The sequence below is a fragment of the Falco cherrug genome, chromosome 12, assembly GCF_023634085.1.
Source record: "Falco cherrug isolate bFalChe1 chromosome 12, bFalChe1.pri, whole genome shotgun sequence".
NCBI classification, from domain to species: Eukaryota; Metazoa; Chordata; class Aves; order Falconiformes; family Falconidae; genus Falco; species Falco cherrug.
This window is the reverse complement of record NC_073708.1, coordinates 24,958,828-24,971,420: the sequence shown is the minus strand read 5'-3', so window position 1 is coordinate 24,971,420 and position 12,593 is coordinate 24,958,828. Positions and strand designations below refer to the sequence as shown.

General features: G+C 59.8%; 1 protein-coding gene across 1 annotated transcript; it reads right to left on the bottom strand.

The window, feature by feature from the left end:
* Positions 1-2,180: 2,180 nt before the first annotated feature.
* On the bottom strand, positions 2,181-7,300 carry TSPAN1 (tetraspanin 1). Its single transcript, XM_005437389.3, has 8 exons — positions 7,221-7,300; positions 6,982-7,046; positions 5,595-5,801; positions 5,114-5,188; positions 4,309-4,407; positions 3,794-3,931; positions 3,233-3,316; positions 2,181-2,955 (listed from the first exon to the last, which is right to left on the bottom strand). Exons 2-8 carry the CDS (start codon positions 7,036-7,038, stop codon positions 2,902-2,904), a joined length of 714 nt encoding a protein of 237 aa, XP_005437446.1. The 5' UTR covers positions 7,039-7,046; positions 7,221-7,300; the 3' UTR covers positions 2,181-2,901.
* Between the last annotated feature and the right edge of the window lie 5,293 nt (positions 7,301-12,593).

Genomic DNA, 12,593 nt, shown 5'->3' with positions numbered 1-12,593 from the left:
TGCCAGGGCCAGGCTCAGCAAGTGGGTGGCATTTGGTCCCGCTGGCTCTGTCCATCCCAGAGTTTCTGCCTGTGCTAGCTGGCCAGGCTGTTCAGCACCCACGCAGGGAGTTGTTGCCCCCGGGGGGATGGAGTGGGGCACAGCCCGTGGGCAGGGGAGCACCAGAGGGTGCGTGGCTGGGGGCGGCAGTGACTGGGCTCTGGCAAGCACTGCCCGCTTGCCTACAGCCCCTGTCAGGGAGACTTTACCCTCCTGCTCTCCCCCACCCTTTGTCACAGGTGGAGAGGAAGAACCTTCACCCCAGCAGGCACACCTTGTCATGTCAGCTGCTCGGGCACCTCAGCCCGGGGATGCCTTCCCAGAGGCAGCAAGAAAGTTTCTGCTTGCTACCATCGCCCCCAGGGACTTCTTGGCCTCGCACGCCGATGGCGTGACTGCCAGCTTTTGGGGTGCTGCCAGTCTGGGGGAATCAGGCAAGTCTAAGGGTTACAAGGCGCAGAGATGCTTGCTGGCACTCACATGGGTTGGTGGGGATGGGTGGTGGGCTGGGGTGTGTCCTGGGGTTGGTGGGGGACCAGATGGGATGGGGTCTCCTCTGCGGAGCCCAAAAGCTCCGGTGGCACTTGGGCAGTGGAAAACAGAAGGCAGGGACACAGCAGGAGCACGGGGGAGGCTGCACCAGCCCAGCTCACCCCCCACTGCCCCACTGCTGCCCTTTCGGCTGCCAGGGGAGCCAAGAGGCAAGAAGGGTGATGTTGAGGAATCACATCCGGGAGGAGAAACTGGTCCTTCGAGTTTTCCCGGCAGGCAGAGAGGAGGAACCGAGCTGGTGGTTGCACGGTCATTGCCAAAACTCAGCACCACAGAAGCAGCCTGCCCTGCCCTGCCGAAACCCCACGGCCAGGAAGAAGTGTGAAGCCGGGAGCCTGCGGCCGGCCGGGCATTGCCCCCGAGCCCGCTCCACCCCGCGAGGGTGATGGCAAGGGGGTCTGGCTTTGCAAGGCACCCCCAGGAAGAGGGAGCAGAGAGGGACATGGCCAGGCCAGGTGTGCCCAGCAGTGCCGGGCTCAGTGCCAACCGGCTCCTGGGCACCACGGCACCTCCAGGGAAGGCTTTTGGCAGCACTGGGCTCCACGTGGCTCCCGCCTGCTTGGAGAAGAAAAAGAGGAATAAAAGCCCTGACATCACCTATGAGGTCACCAGCTTATGGTAGAACCTGGACCTTCACCTGTTCAGTAAGGAGGAGGAAGACGAGGCCATTTTCTGGCAGCTCCCCCCATGCCTCGCCGTGGGGCAGGGCCAGAACCCACATCCCCAGGGCTGAGTCACCCAGGGTGGAGAGTGGGTGCCTGTGCCCGTCCTGCTGCCACCCAGCTGCTCCTGCCAGCGTGCAGGATGGTGCCAGGGAGATGCCGGACCCCGAGGGGCCATGGTGGCATGCTGGTGCAGCCCCGTACCCGGTGCAGGAGCCGATAAGGGGGTGCCACAGCGGGTACGGAGCAAGGCAGTACATGGGGAGGCTGTTTACACACTGGCCTCCTGCCCTGCTGCTAATCACCCTGTCCTTCACCACCACCCCCCGCACCCAGGGAGCCTCATGTCAAAAATGGGGTGAAGCAGCCCTTGACAACACCCACCCTGGCTTTGCTTTTGAAAATGGGGAAACTGAGGCATAGCAAGCGTATACTCGGGGTGGCATGGTGACAAAGGCAGGGAGGGAAGCAAAGCTGGAGGAAGAGGATGGCTGGAACCCCCTCAGCCTACCTATGACCCCCACCATCCCCATGCATAGAGGGTGCATCACATGGGCAATGTGGGACAATGCTGGCGGGATGGAGATGCTCAGACATGGGGCTGGCAGGACCCACTCCCCCACACCACCCTATTTTGGGTTCCTGGCACCGATGGGGACACACACCACCCCCCCAGAGCCAGCCCTGCCTTCTAGCGCTGCCAAGTGAGAAACGGCTGTCACCGCCGGGGAGGGCAGGGCAGGTTTGCAAGGCTAATGGTAGCCCCCACCACTCCCCAGGTGTTGTGCAAACACAGGGCTGCTTGTTTCCAAGCACCGGAGCAGGTGAGGAGCTGCAGCAGAGGTAAGGACTGCCTGCCTGGGGCTCCTGGCTTGTAGGGGGAAAGGGGGATTGAAGGCAGCACCAAGATCAACTCCAGAAAATAACTGGTATCCAAGATGAAAAATTTATTTGTTTTTCTTCACAGCAGGAAAAGGGGCTCAGCCACGAAATGTCAGGGGGTACAGGGTGCCACAGGGCCAGGGATCAACAGGGCTGTCTCCATGCCAGGGCAAGGGCAGAGACCAGCCAGCACCTCTTTTAGGGGACAACTGAGTGACAGCATCAGGGCTGGCAGAACATGGGTGTAGGGGCAGACCTATCCACATGTGAGGGTGTAGTTAACACCTACACCACCTTGGTTGGGCACCAGCCCCAGTACAATGGGGCAATGCAGGGGAGCACAAGCCAGCCCCACTGCCAGCCCCACTTAGGGACACAGTGGGGACAGTGTGGGAGAGGTACAGCACCCATCTGCAAGGGTTTCTCAAGGCATCACTGCGCCACTGCCAGATCAGCAGCCCTGGTTGGCCCCTGTGACACTTTATCTCCCACTGGCATCAGCTAAACAGACCAAGCATCTTCTCCCTCCCACCCCCCTCTTCAAAAAACACCCCAAATCTCTATGTACAGACTCAGTGTGCCACGGCAGTACAAAAATATACACAAACTCTACAGATCCCAGCTCAGTAGATCAAAACACAGCTATAAAATCACAGCATACAGGACAGCATCAGGCCCAGGGAGCACTGGGTGCCCCCAAGAGCACAACACGCCACAGGCACACCCCAGCTCAGTGTGGGGCAGATCATCCTCCTGCCTTGTGGGGTCATTTCTGGTCCAGCTGGCAGTACAGGTACATGGAAACAGCCATGGCTGCGATCTGGGGGTGGCAAGAGGCAAGTCAGCTCCCCTAAGTGTGTCCCCCCGACCAGCGTGGGTTTGGGTCCCAGCCCATACCATCATCCCCAGCATGTGCAAAGGGTGCCCAGTGCTGAGTGCACCCAGGGAAGAAGGCTCAGTAGCCACCCTGGGGCAGACGGTGGTCCATGGGGCTGCACCAGCCCCCTGCAGCCCCTCGGCCAGCCAGGCCCACCCCAGCTCCACCGCTCACCTCCAGGTACAAGGAGGCAGCAGCACAGCAACGTCCAGGCACTCACCTCCAAGGCAGCGATGCCAGCTGCCACACCACCCACCACACCTGCATTAGTCTTGATTTCTTCCAAGATCTGATCAAAACAACCCTGCAGGAGGCAACCATGCAGGTGAGGATGAGCAAGAGGTGGAAGTCCCCCGACAGCTGGGGCACAGCCTCACCAGAAAGGGAGGTATGGTTCTCCAGCCCAGAGCCACCCAGCCATGGAGAAGGTCTGCGGGCAACTCATCTCAGCCACTTCTCAGGCCGAAGTACAGTATTTGTGGGAGAGGAGGGGAGGAGGAGTGTCAGGGAAGTCACCCAGAAAGGCAAAGCGGTGCCTGGGTTCTCACTTGGCTCTGCAGCCACCCTGCCTCAGAGCTCCCTTTAGGGCCAGAGCAAAGCTGCTGCCATTGCTCGTCTCCACCAGGGACAGGCCAAGGCCACACCAGCATCCCACAGGAATTAAAGTCCATGGGATCATCATGTCCAGAGCTGGAGCTACAGGATAGGTCTCCCTCCCCAAGCCAGGGCACACCCCAAACCAGGCTCTGCCAGAAGGCAAGAGCCGCTGCTGCATCCATACCGGGACTTCACTGCGTGCGGCGAGCGTGCTGTTGCAGGGCTGCAGGTCCTTACAGCAGGGCTCGGGGTAGGTTCCCCATTTCTTATACCAGTAGGAGTCATCAAAGTCTGTGTAGTTATTCAGGCCACAGCAATGGACCTAAGAGGGAGAGAGAGGAAGGGATGGGAACAGCATCCTTCAGCCTTCCCTCCTGGATCAGACATGGGCTGGACCCTACTGCCCCATAGAAGAGCTCACCCATCTCTAGGGGGAGGGGAGTGCTCAGTGGCCTTCTTGGGACCAGAATTTTACCCCACACTCCAGCATGTGCAGCTCTCACCCCAGCTACAGGGTCACTAGATCCCAAGTGGATAGGTCCCAGGCTCCTGGGAAGCTGATGGGGTGGTGGCAGCTCAGCACATCCAGGATTGCAATGGTGTCCCCATTCCCATCCCACTGGCCCACCCAGGTGTGCACCACCAAGCCTCTTCCAGGAGCATCCTAACCCACAGGTGGGGCCCCAGGGTTCAGCACACCTCTGTCATGGTGACATTCCAGATGTGCGTGAGACTCTTATCCACCCCATACTTCTCCTTCAGGAGAGGGGTCACCACAGCTGTCAGCAGCGTTTCTGCCTGGAAGAAGGGGCAGAGAAACACCATCAGAGAAGGTCCTGGGGAACACCACAGAGCCAAGAGCCCCCATAGTGGTCTTAGCCCATGGGGACGAGACCAGCCAGAAGCACATCACACCATGTCCCTTTGGCCAGAGGACAGCTTGGCTCCTTCCCCACTAACCAGTGCTTTATGGCACTGAGGCTGCTTAGGACCAGCAAGTTATCTGATAAGTAGCATAACTGAGGGAGCCAGGAATGATGTTTGCCTTGTGGTTGACTTCTCCAGTGCCTAATGAGGCAGTGATCTTTCTCCCCAGGTGGTTTCTCAGGTGCCTAATAAGGGGTTGAGTTTGCTCAGCATGAAGCATTAGGAACTTCCTCTCCCATGTGGCTTCTACCATCACAGGTGGAGAGGTGTCAAGCCTAGGCTGGTACGGGACTAAGACGTTTGAAAGAGGGAAGTGGGCAAAACTTGTACCATAACACTCATTTCTTCAGGGCAATGGGAATCCCTGTTCCCACCACCCTCACCCCAGCCAAGCCACACCAGCCTGCCCACATAGCTGGTGCCAGCAGGGACCAGCATCCCCTCTTCCTGCAGCAGCACCCACCTCTCAGCTTCCCCATCCATGGGCAGCACTGCCAGCCCCAGTGTCTCCCGTTTCCCCCACGGGGCAGGACAGGTCCCAGATTAGCCCAGCCCAAGACTCAGATATGTCACTCACAAGACCCGTGTAGACCAGAGCCACCACGGCAGCAGCAATTTCAGCAATGAAGATGATCAGCACCACCGAGAAGAACTAGGATACAGGAAGGGGAGGGAGGTCAAAGCAACAACCAGAGTTCACGGGGTCCCCAGGAACCCATCTGCTTCCCAAGCCACAGGACCCTACCTGTGTTCAAGCCCTGTCTCATTGCCTTCAGCTCTGCTCCGAGGCAGCACAACCTTCAGCCCTCCATCTGCATGGGGCTGACCTCTCTAGATATGCTCAAAGACAGACCTCTGCTCAGCCCAGGCTTCTGCTTCCTTTCACCCTTTCCCAGGGCAGACACTGGGTACAGCACTGCCTTTTCAAGGTCCACCCAGCCTTCCACCACATAGGAACATTCAAGGAGCACATCTCCACAGAGAAACCTGTCCCTCAGATCTCCCCCACCAGAGACCCAGCTCAAATGAGGCTTGATAAGGGTAAGTCAGGCCCATACCATCATCAGGAGACACTTGCTCTCCTTCTGGGCACCGCAGCACCCAAGGAAGCCGATCACCATCAGAATGGCACCGATGACGATGAGGAAGTAGCTCACATTCACAACCTGCAGGACGCTAGAGGAGAGCGTCCCAAATATATTCAGGAAGGACTGTCCATCCACAGTGACCCAGACGCCAACGCCCAGGAGGGTCCCACCACCGAGCTGGGAGGAGAAAGATACTGTCAGCTCCCAGGCAGGCAGAGAGCTGGGATTTGGGGAAGCTCCTGGCACAGGTATTTCTCCCTACTGCAAGTTTTCATCATACCAAAGCAAGACTTTGTGGCCACCGAGGGTGACTCAGGGTGTTTCTGCTGCACACTTAGGGCAGCTGGATGGGCCACCACCCCAAAATACACCCCACCACCAACATATCCCCAGATGTGGGATCACAGCTGTCCCCCAGCCCAAGGGGCTTCGATGCCCGCAGCAGGGCAGAAACCCTCATACAGGGCAGCCAAGTCAGCAGTGCCACCAGCCACCCCCTGACCCCAGCGGGGCCCATGTGGCCAGCTCAGACACTGACCACTGACCATGCTGCCCAGGAAAGCCAGCCACTCACCTGAGGGAGCAGCTGAGCAGCCCCCAGCCCCTCACATGCTCCTGCCGAGGCCAGCTCAGGGCTGCCTCCAGCCTGCCCCGGCCCTGCCCTCCACCCACTCAACCTTCTCCACCTGCCCCAAGTCCTGGCAGGAGCTCCAAGGACAAAGTATTTCACCAAGGCAAGCTTAGAGGCTCTGCACTTCCCTCTCCCAAGGCTACATCCCACCACACCCCCTTCCAGGTGGCTCCATCACCTTTGCAGAGCCAGGGTAGTCTCTGGAGTTCCACTACCCTTTGCCTTAGCTGGGAGCGGGTGCTGTGTTCGCTCCGAGAGCCCCCAACACCCCAGGCTGCTGTCACACACATGGGCTGATCCCCTAGAGACAGAGTCCCCAGGCAAGGGCCCAGCAAACCCCCCTGCTCTAGGGCACACCAGAGCTCCAGCACAGGGAGGGACACCAGTAGCTGATGCAACAGCCACTGTCCCCAGAGCCCAGCACAGTCCCCTGGGCTGTGGCCAGAGCTGGGCACACCACTGGGGCAAGAGGAGACCCCCGCAAGCCCAAGGCTTTAGTCCTCACTTGGAGCCAGAGACCAGATCCCACACCCCACCAAGGTCCCACCTACACCCAACCGCCCACATCCCCCAGGGAAAGGGACATGGGGGGGCAGAGGAGCCCACAGGGGCAGACTTTGCCCCCAGAACCCCCTCCCACACACCCCAGCCCCCCATCCCAAGGCAGATGGGGGGAGCTGCCAGGCTCGGGCCCCCAGGCAGAGGCATCGGCCGGGGTGCACTTACAAATATGGCCAGGTTGAAGAGGATCATCATGACCTTTATAAAGGTGAAGCACCCCATCTTGGCACCTGGGGAGAGCACAGAGGTCATCAGGGGGAGCCCCCGCCCCGGCACGGCCGCTGCCCCGCTGCAAGTGGGGGGCTTAGCCCTCCTCCAGGGGAGTCTGGGGGCTCCCCACGGGCAAAGGAGGGGGAAGGGGCAACTCACGAGACCCGCTCCCCGAAACGCCGAGCCCAGCCTACCTGAACGGGGAGCAGGTGGCAGAGCCCCGACCGTGCCCGCAGTGCCGCCCCCGTCCCGCCGCCGCCGCCCTTTAACCGGGCGCGGCCCCGGGGCCGCCCCCGCCGCCGGACCCCCCCGCCCCTGCCGGCCCGGCCCCCGCCGGGGCCACCCCCTGTCCCTGGGTGCCTGGTGGCTTGCTGCCCTCTGCCGCCGGAGCCGCCTGCTCCGTGGGACCGGGACAGCCCGGCCGGCTGCTGCCCGTGCCCATCGCCGCGGCCTCTTGGCGCGGGGCGGGGGATGGGGTGTCCCCGTCCCACTGCTGCTGTCAGCGAGCAGCCCTCGCGGGGTCCCCCACCCGAGAGAGCTTCGAAGGCTGCGACCCCTGGGATGGGGACTTCAGAGGGGTAACGATACCAGTCCCGGGGTGGCTTCACCCTATGGCAGATGCTGCAGCCGTGGTGGGGGTACCATCCTGCTGCCCTCCTCTGCGGGTGCTGGGCACCGTGCTTGGGATTTCCCACCCACTGACAGCCCCCTCTGCCACCCACTCCCGGGCTGCTCACGGTCGAACCACGCCGCCTTCCCGGGGTGATGCCATGGGGTGCCCCGCCGCCCGGCACGGCTCGGCAGGGATCTCCAGCCTCCTGGGCCAAAACAAGCGGGCAGAGGAGGGCACCGAGGACGGGCTGTGCGCGCTGGTTTGCAAAGGAAAAACCAAAGCTGTACGGGCCGTCACTAACTGTTGCGCGGGGAGGCAGTTTTTCACTGGTGGGGATGCAGCAGGGTGACGGCAGGAGGGAACAGTGACAGCCGTAACAGATGCCAGCGCTGGAGCAGGTCAGCGAAGACCTGCCATTGCCTAAGGGCTGCCAGAAGTCATTTTCTTTGGAAAGATGCTTTGAAACGGGGCTGGTTTCCCACGGAGGGGGGCTGCCGCAGAGAGCCAGACAGCACACCGGGGCATGCTGTGTCCCCAGGCCTGACCAGGGGACCAGTCCTTGCCCGTCCAGCATCCCTTTGTGGCAGGATCTCATGTTGGTCCCCTGCCCAGCACCCACAGTGTGTCCCTTCAGCTTGTCATCAAACCAAGGAGCGGTGCGGGAGGCCAGGGAACCCTCGTCCTGCAAATGCAGGCTCTGGGTGCTCGGCACACTCCATCCGGTCCCCAGCTCCCCCGAAACCCCACGGCAAATTCCCTGCCTGGCCATAATGAGACATTTCAGGAGGATGAAGTCAGCCCAGTTGGGCTCCAGCCAAAGCCCAGTGGTATTTGGGGGAAGCCTTCAACCCTCCCAGGCACCCTGGGTATTGATGCAACCTGTGCCGCAGGGCTTTTTTTAAAGGCTTTTAACCCTTTCCCTTCCATTGCTTGCAGACTCAGCCCTTCCCTGCAGCAGCTGCTCATCCACTGCTGCCACAAAGCTGCTCAGGGTGAGGGGCTAAGCCTTCACCCCTCTCCCAAAGGGGGACTGCTGCCTCCTAAATGCAAATGAAGACCCTCATCATGTTGCCCCTCTCCCAAAAGTTGCCCCAACCCAGCCTGACCCTATTCACTGCACACAATCCCCCCAGTCTGAAAATAATTTTTGGTAAATACGTAAATACTCGGTCACATTCCCACTCATTCCCAGCCACAGGGAAAGCCAAAGGACAAGGTATGGGCTGCTCCACGTACCTCCCCAGTGCCCAGCGCTGCTGCCTGGGGTTTGGCCGCTCCCCAGCATCGCCCATCTGAGCCTCATTAGGGAGCCAGGGCTGGATTTTCTGGCTCTCTGGGAAAGCCTGGCCTGACCACGGCAGGACAAGTCCAGTGACATTCCCACATCCCTCCTGCCTGGAAGGGCCCTGCCACCTCCACACTGTCTCCATCCCCCCACACAGCCCACTGGACCCCAAGCAACCCCTTCCCCAGAGCATGGGGATTCCTCTCACCAGGGCATGGGTAGCACAGCTCCTCCCCAGCCACTTGGCCCTGGGAGGCTGGGAGCAGGGAAGTGGCCAGAAGTGGTCAGCCCCAAGGTCCCCTGTCCCCAGCCTGGCTGCTAGCCCATGCGCAGGAGCCAGGCACATGCCTGGTGTCAGGATCTGGCCGTGGTGTCTGCACCAAGCACTCCTCCCTGGGCTTTTCTTCAAGGAAAAGCTGCAAGCTCTGCTCCCAGCCTTATGCCTCTTCCAGCTTGTGTCCACATTTTGAGCATTCAGGGGCTGAATTTCCAGCCTGCTGATGGTGCTGGGCCTTGGCATCCTCTGGTTAATGGCCAGGCTCACTGTGGGCACAGCTCTCCCTGTGTCTGGACCCTCCTACCCAGGGCTCCACCGAGGCAGTGCAGGCAGCTGCCGGCTGCTCCAAGGAGGCGTTTCAGAGCAGCCACCCGTTCCTCTCTACAGGCAAACTCGCCTGCGGTGCTAACAAGCATCCGCGTGGGAACAGGTAGGGGGGAACCTAAACTGGTATCTCACACCCAGCATGGGGCACCCCTGCAACCCTCTGGCCAGCAGGTCTACCTGGAGCCTGCTCAGCCCCCTGCGTGAATTAGCAAACGCTAATGAGCCTGAGCAATCTGCCAGCAAGGAGGCCAGGTGGGTGCTGAGGTGGGCTTGCTTGGCTTAATGCCATCCACAGGGACTCAGCTGGGCACAGGGCACATCCCCCCTGTGCCTCAGTGTCCCTCCTGGTAAAGCACCAGGTAACAAGCCCCAAGTGTGGACAGCCATGAAGACCAGCCCAGGATGGATGGGATTTTGGGGGAGCTCCAGCCAAATGAGCCCCTTGAAAAGGACTTTGACATGTGTGTTTTGGGCTGGTAGCATCTGTCCAGCTGTCTGTCTGGCATCCAGTCGCCTGGAGAGTGATGGATGGATGGACACACTGCAATGTGCCAGAGATAAACCTGGCTTCAGCTTTGCAGGTGGAAGTTACTGAATGCTGCAAATTTGTTGCTGAATCCATCGCTTCCCACCTCCTGCTGGGCAGAAATAAAAATCTACAGGAGCCAAAAGTTTCTGACATCTTGAAAACTAAATATTTCATTCTCCTCTTCAAAAGGACTCAAAGCATTTTAGCCAGAGAACTCGAGAAGTCACTGATTCCCTCACCCTGGGAGGGACCCAGCAGTGGGATCGCAACAATTTCCTGGTGGCTGCAGCTCCCACTTCAGGAGAATCCTATTTCCACCTCTATGTGCAAAACCATGACCCGAGTCCAAAAAATGGGAGCTGTCCCACCCGGTGCCATGATCCATGCCAGGCAGGAGCTGGGGTGTAAATACAGGGGTGATGAGCAGGGCTGTAAGCAGGTCCCAGCGGTGCATCCCTCCAGCATGAGCCACTCAGGGTCAGGATCTGGCCCCGTGCCTTCCATAGCTGATTTAAATTGTGACGCTGTTTCTAGCTGTGTGTTAATAATGCAATTAAAGAGGGACTCAATGACATCTCCCTGCCTGTGTGTGAGACTGAGCTTCTTCCCATGCATTTACCCCCCTCAGCGAGTCCCTCTCTGTCTGCCCCACCGCTGGCCACCCATCCACACCCCTCCAGATAACACTCCTTGTTTCTCACATGTGTCCAGGGCAGCAGATCTCTCCCAAATTAATTAAGAAGGGCCATGCTGAGGTGCCAGCTGCTGTAAAGCCAGGCCAGGGTGGGTTTAGGGATGCGGAGGGCTGTGCTGCAGGGTCACATCAGGACAGCCCCATGCCCAGGTGCTGATACTCTGGGGGCTGCTACAGGCAAGATCCAGGCTTCGAAGCCTTCGCCTTTGTCTCACCAGCGAGGATGGCCAGGGCCACCCGGTTGATGGAGCTTTATCCCACCACGGGTCGGGGTGCTGGACCCGGCCCAGCTCAGGGCTTGGTGCTGGGGTGCGGTGGTGCCCGCTGCCCAGGGAGGCGGCGCGGGGGGCCCTTGGTCCCGGTGCCCTGCCAGGGTGCCCTGCCTGGCACGGATCTCTCTGGTGGCACCTGCTCCAGCTGCTCCTGGCACCTGCCATGCTGTGAAGTTTCAACCCTGCAAAGAGGCACAGAAAAAAGCCCCAGCACCAGCCCCAGGCAGTGCCCCGAGCCTTTCCTTATGTTCCTCGGGTTTTTTCCAGCACCTCCCTCCCCAGGCTGGGGGTATCCCCAGCCCAGCCAGGCAGCTTGGCAGCGGTGGCACAGCCTGGCTGTAGCAGCAAGCGGCTCCTGGCTGCCCATGGCGCTGCACTAGGAGGCGGTTTGAAGAAGCACTTGGCTCTCCCTAAACCAAAACCCACAGAGGCCAGAGTGAGCTCTCACTCCTGGGCACCCAGGGAGAAAACCAAGAGAGAAGGAGTTTTTCTGCCTCTAAAGAGAAGAGGAAGCAAAGTATAGCCCCATCTGAAGGGGTGAAATGGAGATGAAACCAAAAAAGCCAACTCCAGAATGTCAGTGGAAATCAAATATAATTTCTCTCTGATTTCTCCAGCTGGGAAGAGCTCAGGCCAGTTTCACAGCCTCACTTACTCCAGCCAGGCACGTTAACAACTCTATTTATGCTCTATTTATTCACAACCATGTGGCTAACTTCCCCTGGCTGCTGCTGGGAAGCATGGGGCAAGCACAGCCAGCCCTTCTTGGGGCTGGCTGGGCTGGCACTGGGCAGCCCCCGAAGCAAACTGGGGAGCAGTGGGGCTACCCTGTGGCTTTGGGAAGGCTGGGAGAGGCAGCAGAGGCAGATGCCAAGCAACCCCTGGAGATGCTCCCACCAGGGGCTGTCCCTTCAGCCAGGAGAGGAGAGGGGCTTGCAGCAGGGCATGGGGACCCCAGCGAGGAGACGTCACTCTCCCCACCACATCCTGGGCTGTACGGATGGTGAGCAAAGGGGGGCTTGAAGGGGAACATGGGGTGCAAAGATTCCTCCTTCTGCACTCCCCACAGAAAAGGCAAAGCTGTCATTGCAATGGGTGCTGCTCATTAAGCAAACGAGGAAGGATCTGTAGCTAATCAGGGCCTGACAGGCAGCTCCTCTGCTTGCTCAATAAATAGCAGTGAAGGCCTAAAGCACCTTCTACTTCTTCACAGGTGCTCCCTGAAGGCTCCTTGCCTACCATGGGCGATGTGGTCACCTCTAGGCTGGAGTGAGGTGGGGATTTAAATTAAAGCATAGAAGTAACACAAGGTGAGAGAGTTTTGGGAATGGTCCTGGTGCAGCCTAGCTGGAGTGGGGGTAAGGGGTGCTCTGGGGGATGCCTGGAGGCAAGTAATGGGGAAAGGTCCTGGAACAGAAGCTGGGGAGGACTGGGGTGATAAGGAGAGGGGTGAGGGGCATGGGTGGGCATGGGGCAATGGGACTTTGCTCCAGCAGGAGCCTTTGGGTTTGGGGACCCTGCAGTACCTCCAGAGGGGAAGACGTCTACTGCTGTGAAGGAGGGATCCCAC